A 23,096-nucleotide genomic window follows, 5' to 3' on the forward strand; every position below is an offset into this window, starting at 1 on the left:
TAATGTAACCATCTGCATTTAGCAAAAACTGAATTCGTTTGGAAATCTTTTGAGGAGATCTATGTTTAGCAGTAAATTTCTTGTGCCTGATGAAAATAAATCGGAGCAGTGATCTAGAGATTAACGCATAAAAACAAAAATACAAAGAACTTCTTCTTCATACAATGGTGTTTGAACTATACTAATATACTTGTATAAAGTTGAAGAGTTTGTTTGTGTTTGAAAGCCCTAATCTGAACCGATTTGAATATATTTTCAAAAATAAAAAGCTACATTACTCCTACGTGCTGTAGACTTTTTATCCCGGAGTAAATATAAAGCGGGATTTTTATTCCGGAATAACTTTATCCCTCGCATGGTGCCGCGACATAAAACTAGTATGATATAATTAACCAGCAATAGACATCTTGACATCTACTGCTTTCTAGTAAGTTATCACGTGGCTATCCAGTTTCGATTAAGACTTGACTTCACAGTCCCTGTACATGGGACTAGTTGAATGTTTCTTGCGACCAAACACTAACACAAAGCTTGACTGACTCATAACTTCAGAACGTAGAGAACATTACCTTACTAATCTATACTTATAATAAATCTGTAGAGAGGTCAATTCTGTACATGAAATATGTTTCCAAAATAACTATCAGGGGGTGATTAGGGATCGATACTGATGCCAAAAATGCAATTAGTAAAATTTTTGTCTGTCTGTCTGTCTGTCGGTCTGTCTGTCTGTCTGTCTGTCTGTCTGTCTGTATAACCGTTATAGAAACAAAAACTACTCGACGGATTTTAACGAAACTTGGTACAATTATTTGTCATACTCCTGTGCTGGTTATAGTATACTTTTCATTACGCTACAATTAATAGGAGCAGAGCAGTGAAGGTAAATGTTGGGAAAACGGGAGAAGTTATTCCATTTTTTAAGCTTCCGTCGCGAGTGCCACCTTAATGGTTAAAGCTACACAGAAATCATGTATGACGGAAATGTTCTCCTTAAAATTATGTAAAAATATCCCACGACAGCATATGTCTATCTTTTATGGTTGACTCACAATAACACGTGTAACTCCCGATAGCTTAGCAGTTCGAAGCTTTCTCATTATATTTGTCTACTCTTACGTTTATAACACTCTCAGTCAGCCCCGGATCTAGGGAGGGGCAAGCCAGGGCCCGTGCCCCCGGCGGCGAATTTAGAGGGCGGGAAATTCAAACTTGGCAGACGAATACACATCTCATCATTAACGCAACTTTGACTACTGCGACATCTATACTCTATACTATCTATACTTCTATCTATACTATTATATAAAGCTGAAGAGTTTGTTTGTTTGCTTGTTTGTTTAGGAGCGGAGCAGTAATGGCCAATCTCAGGAAATACCGATCCAAACTGAAAAATTCTTTTTGCGTTGGATAGTCCTTTGTTCGTGGAGTGTTATAGGCTATATATATCATCACGCTATACCCATTAGGAGCGGAGCAGTAATGGCTAATCTCAGGAACTACCGGTCCAAACTGAAAAATTCTTTTTGCGTTGGATAGCCCTTTGTTCGTGGAGCGCTATAGGCTATATATCATCACGCTATACCCAATAGGAGCGGAGCAGTAAAAGCTAATCTCAGGAACTACCGGTCCAAATTGAAAAATATTTTTGCGTTGGATAGCCCTTTGTTTGTGGAGTGCTCTAAGTTATATATCATCACGCTATGGCCAATAGGAGCGGAGCAGTAATGAAACATGTTGCAAAAACGGGGACAATTTATTAGTTTTGAGAGCGTCCGTTGCTTGCGCTGCGTACGGTTAAAGTTATGCAACAATGAAGTATGACGGGATTGTTCCTCTTAAAAAGTTCTAAAAAATATATTATAAAACAAAGTCACCCGCTGCATCTGTCTGCCTAAACGTGTTAAACTCAAAAACTACCCAACGTATTAAGATGAAAGGACAATGCCCAAAACCAGGCTATCTTTGCGTCAGTCATGCGTCTTAACTAAATAACCATGTAAAATCATAATTTTAATTATTACTTCATTTGTACTTATTTCAGTCATAAGCGAATGGGGGTTTAATAGATATGAAAAAAAAAGTTGTTTAATTGTTGCAAATGAAACACCGGATAATTTACTGCCAATATGGCGAATTGATACCAATTTATAACAAATTCCCCTTTTAATGGAATAAAAAAGTTAATATGTACAATAATAATCATAATATATGGATTAAATATATTATTCATTAAACAAAAATATTGTTATAAAAAATATATTATACTAAATAATTATGACCAAACTCCAAATAGCTGGTAAAAAAGATAAAATATTAATCCTTCAAAAACAAACAAACGGCGACTTGTACTTGCATTGACAGTAATACTAAAGTCAACTAAAACATGTTTGGACTTTATTTTTAATTAAATGAATATATGGGTACTGATTTTTATTACACTGGCAACTGAAATTAATGACATTTTGACACTTTAGATTTGTCTGATTGAAAATATTTCATTATTAAAATATTTTACTCAAAATCGGAGTGTTATTGTTATGTATTTTAATGTTGAGTCGAGAAATTCACTGTTAAGAAACAAGGTATATAGTGTGTGTTCCGAACTTTGAGACGGAAGGCTTTTAGTTAACAACACAATGTTGTCTAGAGCCTAGACCCAGGACTGTTAATCGAGACGGCATATCCCGGCGGTGTATTAACTGCACCATTGCGGTGCCACAGCAACGATAAGTATATTTCTTAGACAATCTATCCAGTTTGTAAGTTATGTAGATTATTATTAACCTACCCACAATGTGGGAAAAATCTTGCAAAAACTAAAGAAAACAGTTTAACAATAATAATAATCTGAACATGTTTACTCAACTTCTACATTATATTTTAGGTTTCAAGGCTGGAATGAGTTTGTGCTGCCTGCTGGAGATCAGTTAATAGAGAGGTTCACAGACAACAACGACATGGCATGACCCGACCAGCACTGCAAGAAGTCGTTCACTCACTTCAGCAGTATTATAAGCGTGTTGCGGCCACATCAAGTTCTTGTCTGTTTTCTGGGAAGCCATATCTATCAAAAATACATATAAAAATATACATCGGATTTCGTATTTCTTGTTTTATTTTTCTTTTCCTATGATAAGTAACTATTAGCCTAATCAGGCTGTGAAGTTAGTTCCTGGGTTCCTGTTCGATTTCCAGGCCAAGCAAGATTTTATCTCGGTGTTTCTAACATGACTTGGCTGGGATCGGAATCCTCCAAAGAGGGTTGGCGTCACGCATGCGGCCGGTCATAAAAACTAAGCTGAATCTATTCTACAATATGTGTTGACGCCATATTTAAATGAGATAATGGTAGGTGAAAATAAAGATCAAGTTAATCCATGTAATAGAATAAGTCATAAGTCAGAAAAATATGTACCTACTTACACAAAGGGTCGGGTAGTATATGCTCAGTGGAAAAACTAATATTCCGCCATACTATCTTAGAAGTTTCATTGGAGTTTCGTCTCATCAGATATGTTAATACCTATCAGTTTCTTATAAGGCCGATTAAAGGTAAGTGAAAAGAATGTCAAGTAATTGTTTATAGCAATATCAAGAAGGTACTGCAATATTGAACTTAATTAGGCACGTAGGTACTTACTACCGTACATCATTGCAGTCCATACTTAACCTCAAAATAACCGAGTTATAAAAATTCTGATTACTCCGAACTCCCATCGAATATCCAATTGTTTTCAATTTATATAAGATTTATGATATATTCCCTATAGTTTAGTGAAGGTTTTGTACAGACGCAAGCGTAGCCCAACTTCCATACAAAAATGGGCATTCTCCTTTGGTATGGAGACAGTTTGAGAACCTGGGAAGAACATAGGCTACCGGGAAACTACTACTTTTATAACGGAAAACTTTAGCCTGAAAAACTTTATAACGCGGGCGGAGCCGCGGGCAAAAGCTAGTAATAAATAAATAAGCTACTTTCAACTGATGTATTTACCTTGTCCTTATTTGCTTAAAAATTCCATTCAGCCAATTAGAATGATTTATTTATATATACTAAAGTTGGAGGATAAAGAAGATATATAAGGCGAATGTGTACGGAAGAGTCGATAAGGGTCGATCGCACCAAACCTTCAGAGGCCAAATATCTGTTATTCTTAGTAAAGGCTAGGTCAAAAGTACCCTGAACCGGCGGGAATACATGAAAAGATTGATGAAGATGGAGGAAGCAAGAGAAGTATCCAGAATCGTGAAAAGTTGATATCCATAGTCTCTGCCTACCCTTATTAGACACAGGCGTCATACTATAGGTACTTATATGTATGTACTAAAGTTGTTGATATTGGATTCCTTAAATCAGCTTATTTGAGTAGATATTTTAATCTTGAGTAGATGTTTTAAAAATAAAGTAAAATATTATTTTAAGAATAGTTCCATAGTTTAAATAAACCTTATCAATACACAGTATGTATTGATAAGGTAAACAATTGATCTATTTGTCGTAACAAAATGTCGTTAATACTTGCTCACTTCATTAGAACTATAATAGAAACTGTTGCTTTATCTTTGAGATAACCAGCTCAAATAGTAAGCTGATAACAATTATATCTATATATACATACATATAAAAATGAATGTCTATTTCCCTTGGTCATCGCATCACGCGTATACAGATGGAACAATTTCGCTAATCCTTTTTTTGTTGTGTTAATTATTTTCAGGAGAAGATTCTTATGAATGTAAAAAATAAGGAAGTTGAGCTGAACATTAGAAAATTTGAGATAACATAGCGACAATAATGATAAAGACAATGAAGTTGGGCGGAACATAGATATCTTTAATGGTACACAGGCGGAATTCATAAATGGAAATTCTATAATAATAAGTTTAAGGGTGTCTACTCCGACTGATCTCCGTAACAGCTTTATAATCCCATTAACTTTGCGAACTCTATTTGATAAGGTCGTAGTATGATTCTCAAAGTTCAAATGCTCATCCAAGATCAGACCCAAGTATTTTAAGGTCCTGGTTCGCTCCATTGAAATACAGTCACAGTGAAATGGATCGGAGTAGTCGCATGTGTGGATTTTGCAATATGATAAGTCCGGGGGCCGTGTTCTGGCTGTTTTGTGGAAGCATATGTATTTTGTCTTATTACTATTGAGAGTAAGAAGATTATACTGTAACCATTTTGATATATGGTGCATGCCCTTTTCAGCAGCAATTCGTGCGCTATCCCAGTCTTCACCATGAAAAATTATGACTGTGTCATCCGCGTAACAAACTATGTCAGCGGATATTAGGTTAAGATCATAAATGTCTTTCATGTAAATAATGAATAGCAAGGAACCGAGTATGCTGCCCTGGGGGACTCCAAATGTAGTGGGTAGAATAGAGCTAGTAAATTTATTTAGTTTTACAAGTTGCTTTCTATGGGAGAGGTAACTGCAAAACCAGTCCAGAGCAATCCCTCGAATCCCCATCCTTTCTAATTTACGCAATAAGATAGAAATTGAGACTGTATCGAATGCCTTAGCGAGGTCCAGGAAGACACCGTAGCAAAAGCGGCCGTTGTCTAGATGTGACGCTATGGAATTAATTACCATTTCTGCAGCATCTTCTGTGGACTTTCCTCTTCGGAAACCAAATTGATTATTTGCTAGCATTCCATTATCTTCTAGGAATTGTGACAGACGTTTGTTTGTAATTTTTTCTAATAGTTTTGAAAATACACTAAGAAGTGAAATTGGCCGATAGTTACTGGGCGCATCTTTGGGTCCTTCTTTGTGTCCTTCTTTGTGAATCGGCGTTACAGCTGCAATTTTCCAAACTTCAGGGAAGCATCCTGTGCTGAAGCTCAAGTTGAAGATATGAGTAAGAGGAATGATTGTGTACGCTCTAACTGCTTTTATCAATGTATTTGAAAAACCATCTAAACCAGGAGCACTATTGTTTTTTAAATTACGTATTAATGCGTCGACCTCATCGTGATCAGTTGGGGAAAGATACAAGGAGTTTGATGGACCATTTGCGGTGTTCAGTTTAGAAGATAAACTGTCTTCGGATTCATTAATATCTCTGAGTATTTTATTTGCAATTCTTGCCCGATAGAGACAAAAAATTTGTTAAATTCATTGAGTGGCACAGTAGGGTTCTCTAATTTTGTGAGCAGTCCAGAAGGCAAGTTACTTTTCTGTTTTAAGTTACAATTTTACTGAGAGTATTCCACAGAGCCTTAGTATTATGACGGTTTTTATTTACTTCTTTTCTTTCATACTCGCGTTTTAATCTTCTTAGTAAGTCGTTACAATAATTCCTGTATCTAGAATATGACGTTGTGATGATTTCATTATCTGGATTCTTTCGTGCTTGCATGTGTAGATAGTCTCTATGTCTTATACACCGCAGAAGACCTGCAGTAATCCACGGTTCAATGTTGTATTTTAGTTTGCTTATTTTTATTTCTTTTGTATTTTTTTGTACTATCTCTGAAAAAGTGTCTAAAAAGAGATTTGCCGCCTCGTTAACATCAATTCAAGGACTGAGGTCCACTCGATTGCTTTCAGGTCGATGCAAACCATCTCGAAGTCTGTTACAAATTTAAGTCTGGAAGGTTTAGACTTGTGTTTTTGAGTTGACAGACTCATAATGAGTATTTTATGATCCGTTATATCTGTATCGCATACCACGCTTTGCGCTGAATATGTTGATTTCAGGAAAATGTGATCTAAGCATGCGTCAAGCCTAGTAGGAAGAGTGACAGCCGGAATTAGACCATGCTCAGCAGTTCTGCATAGGTACTCTGAGGAATTCAGTGAAACACCATCTGTAGATATGTCTATATTGATATCGCCCGCAAAAACTAAATTAGGATAAGTTTTTAAAGATTCAAGAATATTGTCCAGAGAATTAATAAAATCGTTAGTATTTTTAAAAGAGGGGGACCGGTAAATCCCCAGAATTGCTAAGAATTTTGGGATCTCTATACAAGGCAACATGCATCAGTAATATAGGGTTCCGAAACATTTACATCCCAGCAATCTCTTACATAGACAACTACACCTCCATTTTGATTTATGTTATGTTTTGTGAAAAAAAAGTTATAACCAGGGATACAATTAATGACTGTAGTAGAATCAAGCCAACATTCCGTTAGTACAATAACATCACAATTAATGTCAAGACGATAAAGTGCGATAAGAAAATTGTTGAAATTTTTATGAATACTTCTGATATTGAAGGTAAGTATCTTAAAATTGTAGTGTTTTGTAAGAATGCCCTTACAGTCTTCTAACGCATTCACATTTTGGCAATTAATGTGAAAAGAATTGTCTAAATGTGTGTGTAAGTCTATGGTATCCATAATTTGTAATTTATGTGTATTATAAAAGAGCAGGACATAACAGAGTTAAAGGAGTTTAAAAAATATAATAACAGAGAGCCCAGAGAATAAGTAAGAATAAGTAAGTCCATACCGTAAGTAAGAATTAACTTTTGTGCTATAATCGATGGATGAAGAATATTGTGTTGGGTTAAGTTATTTATGAAAATTTTATAAGAACTACTTATGAACTTAGATAATAAAGAGGATAAAAATAAATTGGAACAGTGTAACTTATCGCCCTCCAGTATAAATAAGTATCTGTTATAACCTAAATAACAAAGCATCACAAAATGAGATCTGAAATTGCTAACTTGAGTAACAATAAATAAATGCTTTAATTTTAAGTTAATAACATAGCGCACGATATTAAAATATTCAGAGAATTTGTAAAAAATAATTACACCCGTACCGAACCAAGTGTAAATTGTAAAAAAATTATAAGAGACAGCATAGCAAGAATCACTGTAAGATGTTAACCTATCAATTATAATAAATAAAAGTTTCCGTAATAAATAGTACATTGTAAGAACTATGCATAAGAGAAAATAGTATGCTTGTTTGTACAACCACAGCCACATTAAAATTATTGCATATATTAGAATACAGTAAATCACAACAGGACGGCTGAAGAGTAATGTTATAGTATCAAACAGCCGTAACAAAAAATAATAGTAAAAAAGATAGATGTTCATACTATTAGGAATACTGACTGTTAATCCGAGTATTATTGTTATTTACATGTCGGTTCATTAATTTCTCTAAAATCGTCTCTGAGGTTACACGAAGTACAGAACTAGTTTCCGTTCTTCTCATGAAAACAGTGCCATTAGATGTCCATACATATTTGAATTTCAGTTGCAGACCGGACGCGCGTGCCTTACTAAATAAGACTCTGTTAGATTTTGTAAGGTGCTCGTTGACATAGATACGGCGGGAGTTTCCAGGTACTTGGATCATATCAGTAGTGAGGCCGCGGCGGACCCTCGCGGCGCGCAGCAACTGGTCGCGAGGCGCTCGCCGGGTAAGAGTGACGATCACCGGCCGAGGTCTACTATCAGACCCAGTTGTCCGTTGACCGACGCGTTTTATATCGTCGACGTCGTGGGGCTCCAAGCTAATTCCGAGTTTTGCGGAGATATTATTCACTATTTGTGTAAGATTTTCACCCTGGTGTTCAGTGATGCCCGTCAGTTCTACGTCCTTCAGGTACTTTTGTTGTTCCCTAGCATCAAGTTCATGTCGAAGTTCCAACACCTCAGCTCGAAGATCAACAACTTCAGCTTTATACTTGTCCAAATCCTTAAGCTCTTTTTTCATATCACTTAACTCTTTTCGGAAGTATTCTACGTCTTCTGTTGTAGAATTTAGAGCACAAGTGAAGGCACTCATTTCACGTTTCATATTATCAAACGCATCTTGAAGCTGTAATAGTGATTGCGTAGAAGACATCCGAGGTGAAATTTTTTTAGGCACGAAGTACAGCATACTACAGTGTCTTCTGAGCTTTTATCATCTTTGATGGTTTTGTTGCAGACTCCACAATTATTCATTTTAACTGGTTTAATACCCTCTAGCGGTTACTAGAAAAATCACTTGCTCTCGTCAAGTACTTAAGGAAAGCAGTAACGATTTATCCAAAATAGTACTTGGATTATGTCACAGATGGGGTTAGTTGTAGTGGAAAAATATTTTTAAGTTCGTTTAAATTTAAAAATGTTTTTAATCACTTGGAAAAGCTGTTTCCATGAAAATCTATGGCCAACGTAAAGTTTATTGTCACTTACAATGGGTTACACAGGTCCAATAACACTATTAAAGCACTTGCACAGTTAACGCTTGTGTAACGGTCTGTATGGCTCAAATGCGTGTTTTTGAAAGTTTTAGGTCGTATATTGTCACAACAACACTGGGACACGAACAAAGGAGCACTATAAGAAATCTTCAGTTGGTTTTAATATAAATTTCACACTGAAACTAATTTTAAACTTAAAATTCCCGGGAGTCGATTTGAATTTGTGTTTACTGAATGGCGCCACCTAGCGAAAAAAAACACTAGGTGGCGCCATTCAGTAAACACAAATCTAATAATGTATCGACTATATGAAATACCTATACATAATTATCTGAATCTGATTTGGCCATAATCGCATTGGGTGTAAATAACTCTGAGTAAATAACAGTCAGTTGTTTGACATAACTGTCAGTGATTGACAGAATGCGCACTGCAAATTATACTTTAATATTAATGTTTTATCTATGGTGTTAGTATAATTTAGAATAGAATGCGGCCATCGTTAATGCCAGACACAGAGATTTGCAGATAATTGATTCTACAAAAGTCGACTGGTCCCTATTCCATTCTACCAACCATTTATAAAATATGTAAGTATATTTTATTTAATACGGACGTCTGTCTGCATATAAATCATATAATGCACACGAAAGCATAGAAATTGATAGACTGCAATATTTATATAAATGTGGTAATTTCATTATAATATGTGGTAATTTCTCTACAAAACTGTGGCAAAGGTGCAGACTTAATAGTAATTTATAGTCTATATCTTACTTATATTATAAATGCGAAAGTTTGTGAGGACGGATATAGGGATGTATGTACGTATGTATAGGTATGTTTATTCTTCTTTCATGAAAAAACTACTGAACGGATTTGGATGAAACTTTACAATAATATTGATTATACATCAGAATAACACATAGGCTACAATTTATAATCATTTTCTATAATTTGGTCATAATATAACGATAGATATCAAATAAGTCGGAAAAATGCTATCTTGGCGTACGCTGCTTAAACCTTTGCCGCCTTATTACAAAAAGATAGGTTAGTACTGGGTTTAAACCAAGACTAAAAAGTCTAGGTTTGTTACGGTATTAAAGTTAGTACTCGGACTAAAATTCATTCTTATTACAAATCCAAGACCAACCGAGGATTAACTAGTACCGAAGATAGTCTCTGATTTAATTCGTATCCACAGAGTATAAGCAAAAAATTACCGTAATTCATTGATTCATTCACTCCGCGTTTGACGCACCGTTCCTTTTAACACAAGTATGTATAAAACGAAAGGCAAAATGTTTAATAAAATGTGATTTACATAATGATGATGATGCTAAATATATACTATTTTGCTATTTAAATATATCTTAAAGCTGAATAATTTAAAATGGCTTGGTTTTGTTTTAATTCACTGTTGACATGTTAAGCTAGCGTACAATGGAATGAAGTGTGCGGCGCGCATATTTGAACATTATCAAAATGTTTACATTTCGGTTTATTTATGATTTTGATTAATAGCACTTCAAGTAACACAAAGAAACGTTGTTCTTTTAAAACAATTTAGGCACGGCAACAGCATCACAAGTGTAATTGTTTTTGTTGTGGAATCACGTACGTTACGTGTTTTAGTTATACCAATTAAAAATGGAGCAATAAATCAAAACAAACGAGGCGAATATTGGATTTTTGAAGAAAAGGTTAGTTAAAAGCAATCATCTTGGTCATGGGGAGTGTAATAAATTAAAATGTTATTCAATTAGTACAAATTTCCTTCTTAATCCAAGAAATACTACGTTAACTTATTTCCGAGTAGGTTTTCATATTAGATAATAAATCAACCAAGACAAGTACCAATATGTTAAGATGGAAAGAATGAAAAAAAAAAACAAATAAGTGAGTAAATTTTGCTGTTTTTGTAATGAATATTTAATTACCATGACTTATGTAAAATGTACCTATATTTGTAAGACTAAACGACTCATTAACTAACGAAAACTACGAGGTCTATTGAACCGCAGATTTGTTCCTAAAATTTTTAAATCTTCTAAATCCATTAAATCAATCAAATTTATTTCCATTTTTTCTATTTTAGTTTATATTTGGTTCTCTAAACACAATTATCAACTTTGAAATTTGATGTTTCGAGGTTAGTACTGGAGTTAAACTAGGGGTCACGGCGCGGCGGTTTAACTTTAGTACCACAGATAGTCCTCGGACTAGCGATAAACTCGGTTTTGTAATACCATTTTTCTTAGTCCATAGTTTAAACCTGGTACTAAACCCGGTACTATAGTTAGTCTTCGTTTTGTAATAAGGCGGTTGGAGTTAGACGATGATATACCTTAGGATTGTTGGAAAATAGTGAGCCATAAGTAAATTGGATAGTTTTTTTTTTAATTAGCTTATAACCCGGAAAACGTAGTGGGTGAAGCCGCGACCAAAAGCTAGTAATGTGTATAAATATGAATCTCTAAGTATTTCTTTTGGTCATCGCATAACGCATATACGGATGGAACAATTTCGCTAATTTGTTTTCCGTTATGTAAATTATTGTCAGAAGAAGATTCTAATGGGAAAAAAATAAAGCGGGACTTAACTTTAAAATATTTAAGAGGCCAAAAACTTAACGAGGCCATTAATTTTACATTACTGTCAGTGGTTTGAAATAACTGTCAGCGATTAACAGAATGCATAAAATTCATAGTTAAGACAGAATAACGCATGTCGCGTCAACTAATTCTTAAATAAATTTTAGATCATGTCGTTATAAACCATTAATATATTAATATTATTTAGAAATATTGCTGGTTTAAGGATTTTTCCCATATATTCACAATGATGTTTTCCTCAAATTATTTGATGTGATTGCAATCTATGGGGTGTTGGAGAGGAGAGCAAGATTCCACTATTTGATACGCAGCTTGCACCCTCCAAATGTGCTCACGGATAGCGACTACCGTTCACAAGCGTTCACCGGCTTACGTAAATGTCGTGTTCCTGGGTTATCCTGTGTACAGTGAGCCACAAAACTCAAACTTTCAAACACTTCTACACATTAACTTTAATCGAAATTCTTTATCTAAAATAAATTAATTCCTCTAAAGTTTATATTATTTAAAAAAAGATTCTTGATAAAAAGACAAAAGTTGCAAGGCCTTTGAAATTTATTCAGCTAATTATGTGGCTGCGGTACATCTGGTTTCGAAAAGGCCGGTATAAGTGTATCGATTGCCGAAAAAAATCATCTCTCGTCAGGGTAATCACTTTAACATTTCCATATATTATAAAATAAATAAATCGTAAATTTGCCCAGGTCTAACTAACAAAGTTAAGTTATGCATCATACAAGAAATATTTTTTATACATAAAAGGGTGTTACATTGTGATTGACAAACAAAAAACCATTTCAGATGTTATAATACTTTTTTAATTACATCGATCAATGTAACATGCTTTTATTTATAAAAAATATATCTGTAATAAAAACGCAAATACTATACAAGTTTAAATTATTTCTAACTTTTTAGTATTTTTTTTTATTAGCTAGTAATAAAAGCTTGTTTTTAAAAAGTTTTATTTTATTTTGATTTTATACTCTATAAGCAACACGAGAATAGGCAAGACATAAAAAACACAATGCCCAGCCTCAGCCGATACAGTAGTTAGTACCAGTAAAATTTTATAAATATATCATTCAACGAATTAAAACAAAGCAAACTTATAAGGAAGAAATTCGTGCAAAACTTGAGCCTGCATATGACATTCCTTAAAATTATTAATCGACTAAACTTACATAGACTTGGGCAGGCGCCAGAACGAAGCCGACGCAGAGACCGGACATCATTCTGCCCACCAGTATAAGAGGGAAGTATTTAGCGAAGCCCAGTATAAGCCAAGAGGCCACCCAGAGCGGTGCAGTGAGTTGCAGAGTGCGGCGCCGGCCTGCTCTCTGCATTAGGGCTCCAGATAATATACTGCCCAAAAATGCGCCCAGCGGTGGTATTGCTCCTGCAAAAAAAGACAGTCATACATTTATCAGTTTTGAAATCATAAATCGCTCTTAGAAACTCGGACGACTAACCGCCGATTTCAATGAAAATTAACAGACTTTTTGACAGTTTTACAAATAACTTATTCTGATTGTTTTATTCTCAGGATTGGATCGGAGATTAAAATTGTGATTGTTTATTGAAATCTGGCGCTAGCGCCTATGCGTAACAATATGACCACCTTTGACCTGGCGTCGGCGAGATCGAAAGAAAGTATACAGGAGATCGTCTAACATTCCCTTTGGAAATAATTTTAAGATTTGGAGCCGATGGTTGTTTGTCATTAAATTGTTAGCTTTTGCTCGCGGCTTCGCCCGCGTGAATTAGTTTTCCGGGATATTTTTTTTCCATTTACTTGGTCTTGGTCTCTTATCCCTTCGGCCCATTGTAAGCACAGGTAAAAGAGTTACGCCCACATTTACAAACTTTAAAGAAGAAAATTTAAGTTATAATTCATAGAACGTAAGTTTTTCACTTTATACGAACATTTTCATAATTTTCATTAAAGTTACGAAGCTGATTGTTTTTAGCAAAAAAGTACAACCAATGACAATTTTGTTGCAATAAAAAAATTTCGAATAAGTGTTCTACTTTTTTAAAAAGAAATCATTTAATCGTTCAAATCAAAAATTCTCAAAAATTCAGAAAAATTTTCATATCTTGCAAACTATGAAAAATCGCGGAACATACATGGGGGTGATTCGGATACCCCAAGATGTGCTCTATCTCTGGACCTCCGCTTGACACAACTTTCTGGGACACCCTGTATACTTTTAAAAACTATATTTATAATTACATACGTAATTCGTATATACTATACATACATATTACAAGACATTTCACAGTCGCTTTACTCGTGTCCATTTGATAAATCAAGACTAGTCAACATTTAAATAACAATTCCATTGATTTTAATCACTGGATGACTTTCAGCCATTTTCGCATAATTTGACAGTACTTAATTTAATAACTAAACATCAAACTCGTCTAAACTAGTTACCCAGAGCTTCATTGCAGCCAATTTAGCCTTTATTACCCGCAAGGAAGGAAAGACCAGGTGGATACCGTTGTAATTTAGCAAAATCAAGGTCACAAAACAACTTTGTTGCTTTATCCTTGTCAGTAAGATTGCCAGAGGTTTAAAAGTTTTTCCTTCGCTTTCCCTACTGGGTTCTTTAAGTTCGATAGTGCCTCCATGATTCTTATTTTTGAGAATCATAGATATTGGTGGCCTCTTATTATTTTAACTAGTTCATTTACTGATTTAAGTTTCTTTCGGTATGTAGTTACTGTTATGATATGATCTTTGAACTAATGTGATGGTTGAGCAAATAAGTTGTTTTTACTTTTTTAAAAATAAGATAAGGAATGTTTCATTGCTTAATTGCGGAGAGAAACCCAAATAATATAAAAAAAAATAAAAATAACCATTTAGTTTTTTTATATTAACAGCTAAACATTCTTATCTTTATATCGTCGACCGATCTGCAAAGAAAATGAACATTCCGAACAATTTTTGACACAAATCTTAAATCACAGTAATAATCCTGCTACTATCTGCCTAAATGTCTACCTTCACTTTGTGGAAACCCGGCTAACTATTTTAAGGTTAATCAACCAAAATACATATTAAGAAATTGTCATAAGTGTATGTGAATGCAATCTTGAATATTTTTTGCAGTCACCGACCCAGAATCATATGACGCATATCACGGTTACATGCTTTAGACAAACTCACTTTATTGTAACTAAATTAGCATAATAACAATAACATGCAATTGCTGTATAAGAGCAACATTTTATGAATTAACAAAATGATGTTAAAAGAATCAAAGCGTTTGCAAATCCAAAATAAGAAACAGAATGGCAAACAAAACTTTTCGAGAAAAACATTCAATTGACACCTTCTTATCCTCACGATTTAATAAATTACGGATGAAATATATTATACCGGACCAAATTTAACATAAACAGGTCAAATTGTATGCATCCGCTGGTCAACAAACTCGATATGAGGACAATGGCTGTCTGCAATTGCCAATTTGCCCGAGATTCAGAGAGCCCTATCTAACATGTTGCTTGGTGCTCAAGAAAGTACATTTCTAAGGTAAATATTTTATAAACTAATGTGTAGACTAAGCAAAAACTAACTCTTCAAAAGGTTATTCGGGCAAAATTGTCCCTCGGAAAAATAGCCGAAAATATCGTAGACAAGACATTGCTTTCTTACAGCTGGGTATCTTTACTCACTGTAGGTAGTTAGTAACCTGTTACGGAGGCAATATTAAAAGGCAAACGAATAAATAAAAGCAACATGAGAATATAATGGACTCAAGTGAATTAAATGCGTACATTAAAATTACAGATAGTCTAATCGGATATCGAGAATAACGTCAATATTTCGAATACAGTTCATATAAGGCGCTAACGGCATAATAAAAGTTGGTTGATTTGATTTATTATAAATGAAAACAAAATGTTGATGGCATTATAGTTGTGTAGTTGTATTAGAATTTGTTTATTAGATGTTCAAATGCGAAACAGAAATGTCTCATTGAATTTCTGTATAGCTAAAATATTATAATATTATAAAAGCCCGTATAATTCTACATTACCGTCAGTTTATGACCAATAAATGGTATGCGTTGAGAGTAGCTACTCACTTAACGAATATGAATTCTACTAATCGCTACGAGTTTCCTATTAATACTATATCCTGCTAGAAACTTGCCGTCACTTTGCTTGGTCTGGTATTAATTAAATTAGATTATTATCAAGCCTAACTATAATTTCCCAGCGTTGCTTTATATTTAATCTTTATTGCACAACACTTTTCTTACGCAAGTGGTTGAAATTTTATTAAATTATTACGAGGTAATCGCAAATTAATTAGTTTCTTTCTAATTTTTTATGTTTCGTCAATTGTGAAACTCTTAATATCTGGACGAGACATCTGAGGGTGGATGAAGGGCAAAATATTCTTAAAGAGGAGTAATATAAAAAAGGAGGAGTTTTTAAGATTTTTCAAATCATTTTAGTACATTTAATTTTTTTGATGTCATTTTTTGCCTTTACTCGTGTTGCAGAAATAAGTTAGTGGGTACTTAGTTTTTACGAATAGGTCTGTCTTATTTCAAAGTAGAATTGAAGTCCTGGACAATTCGTTAAAACACATAGAAAACCCATAAGTGTTGCTCGACGAAGATTTGAACCCAGCGCATCTCTAACCACTTGCAGTGAGAGTATTTAATAATATTATGAAAAAGGACTCTTCGCCCATTCTCATTCCCCTAAAATAAATAGAGTTTTTTGCTTTCTGGTCTAGTTTCTACTTGTTCTTTTCTACGCTATTCCCATATGGGAATACTACTTTCTTCTTTCTTTTTGCGAATCCTATCTTTGTTCTTTCTTTCCTTATATCTAAAGTCTTTTTCACATGTTTTTTATTTTCTATCACATTCTATAATATGTATGTTAACAAGTGAATTTATTGCCTAATTTCTTAATTACAAAGTGAATGTAATCTTAGATTACATATTTATTTTATCTTATTTTTTATAGGTTTTTATTTACTACTTCTTTTACTATTTTCTTACTATATTCTAAAAACTTATATCTACTTTCCTTATTTTCGGATATTTAATATTAGGTAGTATTCAGTCAAAGTATCACTTTGAATCTCACGCTTTATCAGACTTAAAATAATAACTTGGTAATTCCGTTTGGCTTTTAAATCATTTTCATTTTAGTAAAAAGGCAAACAATTATTATTGTGAACAAGTAGAGTAAATCGGACAAATCACAATTTATATTAGAGAGCTCGCACATTGACGTTGAGTGCAATAATTCCTATACAAAGACACTTGACTACATTATATTGAGTACTAATAACATACGCATATAAATTTATCAGGCTCTAATTTGCCATTCACCTATGTTAAATTATGCAAATTAAACTGTTAGAAATGTATTGTTAAGTATTCAAAATGGCTCCATTTATCATATGACTATACCTGTTAATTAATACACAACTTACTTGAAGTAGTTATAATATCCCAAATTAACATGATTGATTGCACTAACAGTGTTCAGCAGTGGACTTCGCAAGTCAGAAGATCGCAGTAAATATAATAAAAGTACTTTTCGGGTTTTTAATTTTTCCTTTAAAATATTTAAGTCGGAATTCATTATTGCAGATACATGATAAACTAACAGAGAACTTACTACCACGTACTAGTTTGCTAATGCTACTTGATGTAACGGTACTTCAGTTTTAAACAAAGCATAGGTGGCATAGTTAGAAATAGTGAAATAGACCGGGGTTAAAAATAAAATTCGGTAATAGCATCGACAGTTACGAACAGACGACAATCAGCCATATCACAATCATGACTGGTGGAAAATTTGCATCCACGCCACAGAGGGGATAGGCGTACTATTGAGGAAATGTAGTTATATTATTGATATATTATATATATATATATTATATATGTAATACATACTAATAGTGGCGTTCCGAATTCGATGTTGAATTGAATCTAACTGCAATCCATTCAAACTGACTTTAGAATAGTGTCAATATTGACAGCTATTTAAAGCGATTTAGCGCTGCAGCGGACTTTAGTTTTAACTCCAGATTTTGAACAAATAGTTTATATGGACATTCGTGTCTTTAGATTATAGAATATACGTTAATGTGTTATATAGACAAAATTGTAAATGGTCTTGTTCATGAGAAAATTACATGTTATACAACTTTTGTTTCGCCGACAACTCTCCATTAAAGTTTGCAACCAAAATTATTTTTGTTAATGGATATTTCAATACAAAAAGATACTTTCTATATACCTACATCGTAACCTTAAATTTAAAATGAAATACAAACCAATCCATGATTTTTGTTCACTGTGTTGAATGATGTCAGGGTCAATGGCCTCGATTGAAGGTATGGCTGATGCAGAGTATCCCCTAACCAATCCGATGATTAGGAACGCCAATGACGCACCGAAAGTCAGCCATAGCTGTAACAAAATAAATAATATTTATATCTAGTTAATAGAACGATTCGTAATACATTAAAAAATTAAATGTTGTTTTGTTTTGTTCAAGTAACAAAATAGCGTGTCATGCAGCTTTAATTCTAGTGGTATTTTGCCAAATTTTCGTTGCTCAAATATTCTGTGGAACCAAAACTGAGGCTTAGGCAGTTCCACCACCTACGGCTTAAGAAGCTTAGTTCCAACATGTTGTAATGTTCCTGCTTCTCCCAAACACGAATTCCAATTTTAAATATTCGACTGAAAAACTGATAACGGCTCAAAGCAACTAAATTTCCGCTACAAATGTATTTTTATGAAATGTTAAGTACAAAAAACGAACTAAAATTTCCTCACAATTGTATTTTTGTGACGGCGCAATGTTGTCGACGTGGTGCGAAAAATCGAACTGCAGAAAATTTTACAAATAGGAATTCCACACAGCTTTGTCACGAATATGTTAACGATAAAAGGATAACAGAAAAATTATTCTCTATATGTTACCTTAATTGCTTTTTCCAATATTCAGTCAAAGGTCGATTACTCTATACATTAATGACTTATTAGACTATTAAACGATTATCAAGGAAGATACCATCAGGAAATTGAGACATGATATTGTGTAGGTCTTACCAATATAAAGAGTGATTCATGTCTTAGACATCCTCATGTAAATAATAACTATAGTAGTGTAGTCATCTATTCTTGTACTTGTGCAATATGAATTATTCTCTACGAAACATGAAAAATACGAAAAAAAATCTTCTGTGAAAACAATTTTAAAAAGTAGATGAAAATTTGAAAGATCGTAAAATGAGAAAGCAATTTCTATTATTTCAAATATTGCCATTAGCAATAGAGGACGCGTGGTGAGGTTAATGTCATTCTCTTTTTATCCCCATACGTAATACGCAAGGGGATATAAATGCGTTTGATGTCGCAATTCAGCTACATACTGCATCACTTTTAATTATTAAATAAATAAATGTCTTTTCTGTTACTTGAGACATACTCCTTTGACCAGACATTTAATCAAAGAGAATTATAATATATATGGAAACTTTGAATGCTCTGGTGCTCGTTTTTTTTGCTAAGACTCAATGACATTTTTGAATAAATCTCTAATCAGTTAGAGCATAAATCGAATACCACATTAAGTATGGTAATATTATCAAATCGATCTACAAATACATTTGAATATCACAAAACCAATCTACAAAGTATAAAATTTTTCACAAGATAGTAAGTAAACGGTTTTCAACAGACAAATTGCTACTATCCTTAAAAAATGGTAAAAATTATAAACCTCAGCTCATTACTGACTATTTATAAGGTAATGGAACCACTGATGGTTCACTTAATTTAAAGATCAATGTAAAATTGTTTCATGAAAAAATATAAAGAACGACCTGTGATTAAATTGCAACACGGCACTAAATATTATAAAAAAAATTATAATAAAAGAAACAACAAACAAACATAGTATGTCTTTGCATTACTAAACAAAAATACTAATTATGTATTGGTGTGATATTAGGAACCGGGCTATCTTCGGTTACACCGCCTTATAATATATTAACCTCACTGATTATTAACAATATACATTGTTACCGGGATAGCCCTGGAAAAAGAGTATTGAAGACAGCTCAAGATCAGTTAATGGTCGCAATCAGGACAATAGGCGCTGAATAGGGTTGACAAATTCACAAATTGATCTATTGGCCTTTTATGTCGCCATTTTACTATTACGTGTGGTGCACCTTGCGGCCGCGGCGGAAGACAGTCATTACATTTAAGTGTTACATATGACCAGCATACACACGTATTTTATCTCTAGTATAACTTCTGTGTTACTTATGTCACGTAATGCTCATAAAATATACTTTATTCTTGATCACTGAAGACTACAGGTGCCTGAGTTTGAAAGAGGGAGAGGATATCCAAAGGGAATCTAGGATTGAATAACGATACCCCAAAAATTATATAAACCTGCTATAGTTTGTTCAGAAAGAGAACCGTCGTGGCCGCAAAGTGAAATAACTTTCGAATTTTACATAGCAACCCTTCCCCGCCATTGGGTAAATGTTAAACTCGTTTGTCATGTCGTATTACCTTGTTATAAACGATCTTGCATGTTGTTTTTAAGATTTTTTGTATAGAAACATACTAGAATTGAACAAAAGAGGTAATTAAGCACAGTAGCGACCTCAAATCCACGACGGTTCTTGTTCTGGACAGACTATGTATATATTAATTCTCAATGAGCCGTGTTTCCAAGTCATCCGGAATAGATAAAAAAAGCATAATTTTGTATTGTTTGACAATCACAATTTATTGGTTAAAACTAGAATTACTGACTGCATGGTATGTACCTTCATAATTGATAGCGCTCTTCAACAATGAATGAAGAATACTCGGCTATAATGACTTCTAACTAATAACATCAATATTGAATCCAAATTGATGCTACCAAAGTTGCTACATAACCCTATATAATATGTTTTTCTTCGAAAGGAGATCAAGCTGTAGAAACCTTTACTTTTTTCAAATAATAGCTCCGGGTTTTTAGATTTAAATTATAAATACTGCCATCTAGCGATGACAACGTACTCTAATATATTCTGCGAGGCAGGAAAAGCAACCAAACTCTATATATTAAAGCTCTACACGAGGTCCGAACTTACGTCACTAGAGCGCAGTGATCACAGATATTTCCATGGACCTATGATTCGTTACGTTTAGGTAATTCATATTAGAAAGAACATGAGATCTGAAAATATAAATAATAAGAAACAAAGTAAGTACCGAATACAAGTTCTATACAGGGATAAATAGGTGGCCATCTTAGCTGGGATGTATTATGATAGTCAAAACACAACATTGATTTCAATGGTCACTGGTAATCTAGTTTCCTCAACGTAGGGGGCCAAATCACCTCATAAACTAAAAGATATATATAGGTATATCACTTGTATCTCATCTTTAGTGGTACATATAATATGCTAATGTAGATACAATTTTCTATATCGATATTTAGGCTCTAAATACGAATATATAAAATACACAAATAGAGTCATATAAGAGTGCGTATTTAAAATATATCTAGAATTTGATTATTACTAAGGGACGGCATCCATCCTCTTCGGTATCCCACGCGATGTCCTGCGTAGCGCTGGTGTTACAGCTACCGCTACCGCATGCAAACCGTTTTATTTTTACAGGTAAGTGAAGATTTTTACTAAAATTTATCACATTCGACACCTAATCTTTTTTAGTCATGTAAACTTTTTGAAAATATGTTGTTTAGAATCGGGTGGTACTTAATATCTAGTTTCATAATTGCCAGTGTTTGAGTTGTTATAATTACTCCATAAGTTACAATCTTGGTAAAATTCTGTTTCAATGGTTTGGGGTAACTATGCGCAGGCGCACACTTACCTCGCCTTCATAGCTTTGTACATGCGATATGCTTTTTTTTGTTTCAGAATCCAAATACGCGTTGAAAATGCCTCGAGATTACCAGAGGAAAGCTCCGGATAGATGCCTTGTCACAGATAAACAGCTGGAAACCGCCAAATTATGAATTACATAAGGCACTAGTAAACGAAAAGCTGGCTATCTAGTCGGACTTAAGGAGAATACTCTTCGAAAACGTATAAAAGCTGGGAAGACATAGCTGTCTACCAGCTACCAGCATGAGACGATTTTCTTTGACATTCACCCAAAGATCAAGATAATGCTATTTACAAACATATCAAACAAAGTGATGATCTTTATTACGGTCTCAGTATATAGAACCTCCAGAAGTTGGTTTATGAGTAGGCTGAAGTAAATAACATTAAGCATCGATTCAACACGTCATCAAATTTAGCTGGACGGACTGTGTATAATCAAAGTTTCTGGATTCAGACCAAAACATAGAGACATTTTCTCCGAGGAATATTTGGCGGCAGCTTCAGTAACTGACATACATGATATTTAGAAAGAAATCAATAATAGGTCTTTTTGATAAATTTAAATCACGCAAACATTCCTTACGTAATAGTATACAGTTGTCTTTGTAATAGTATCGATGGCAAATTAAAATGATGTGTACTTTAGAAGACACACGGAATCAAGATTTTTTTGAATACCAAAAATCCAAAATAAAGATAAGATAGTGCAAAATGATGTTTAATTTTTTTTCTGTATGTATTACAAATTTGAAAAGATAGCTTCTAAAAATACGATTAGCGCGCCGTTTTCCGGGGGTAGAGTGTTAATGACCATCAGGCGAGCGGCAGGTTAATTGCACCTGTAGGATATATAGTCACTATTGCGTCTTGTAGTTATGCATCATAATCATATAACACCAGCTCTGTCTTATATTGTCCCACAGGCCTACTCTACTACAATAGGTGCTGGCCTTTGTTCACCAAAACGGCCTAATGCGAGTTAGCAGGCTGGAATACACTTGATGTTCTTATATAGAATTTTTAAATAAGATAAAGAAGTATTTGTAATTAAAATATATAAGTCCACGGGTAATTTAAAAAAATAGAGTTCCATGCCTTAACTTGGGCTCGAACATCCGACCCGCATCTCTACAGTTTTATAATTCCATTTGACTATGACTGCTTTATTATTTAGTTTGTTGAAGAATATGTAAAACTTTCTCTTTTACGATTTATACCTTCTACAGGGTGTCTATTCCAAACATGTACCCTTAAAGATATTTTTTAAAATAATACTAAAATGCATGTTACATTGTAACATTGCCATTGTGCAACTGCTAAACAATGTACCACATAATAGGTATCTACAAAATATTATGGATAGTTCAC

The 23,096-nt window shown here is 33.8% G+C and overlaps 2 protein-coding genes across 3 annotated transcripts in view; both read right to left on the reverse strand.

Moving 5' to 3' along the window:
• The window catches only part of LOC115447665 (facilitated trehalose transporter Tret1), a 49,613-nt gene that overhangs the window by 8,613 nt on the left and 17,904 nt on the right, over positions 1 to 23,096 (reverse strand). The window contains exons 2-3 of the mRNA XM_030174842.2: positions 18,123 to 18,258; positions 12,982 to 13,196 (exon numbers count right to left, since the gene is read on the reverse strand). Coding sequence (XP_030030702.1) covers positions 12,982 to 13,196; positions 18,123 to 18,258 — 351 coding nt within the window. The remainder of the gene's footprint in view (positions 1 to 12,981; positions 13,197 to 18,122; positions 18,259 to 23,096) is intronic.
• LOC115447666 lies at positions 5,045 to 9,582 on the reverse strand. Of its 2 annotated transcripts, none has more exons than XM_037442514.1 (2): positions 9,497 to 9,582; positions 5,045 to 9,361 (listed from the first exon to the last, which is right to left on the reverse strand). In XM_037442514.1, the coding sequence occupies exon 2, from the start codon at positions 8,870 to 8,872 to the stop codon at positions 8,084 to 8,086; it is 789 nt and encodes a 262-aa protein (XP_037298411.1). In that variant the 5' UTR covers positions 8,873 to 9,361; positions 9,497 to 9,582; the 3' UTR covers positions 5,045 to 8,083. The 2 variants fall into 2 exon arrangements, with proteins under 2 accessions (XP_037298411.1, XP_037298412.1); XM_037442515.1 differs by having other exon boundaries at positions 5,045 to 9,326; positions 9,497 to 9,571.

Source organism: Manduca sexta, chromosome 24 (genome assembly GCF_014839805.1).
Source record: "Manduca sexta isolate Smith_Timp_Sample1 chromosome 24, JHU_Msex_v1.0, whole genome shotgun sequence".
In the NCBI taxonomy this organism is placed as follows: Eukaryota; Metazoa; Arthropoda; class Insecta; order Lepidoptera; family Sphingidae; genus Manduca; species Manduca sexta.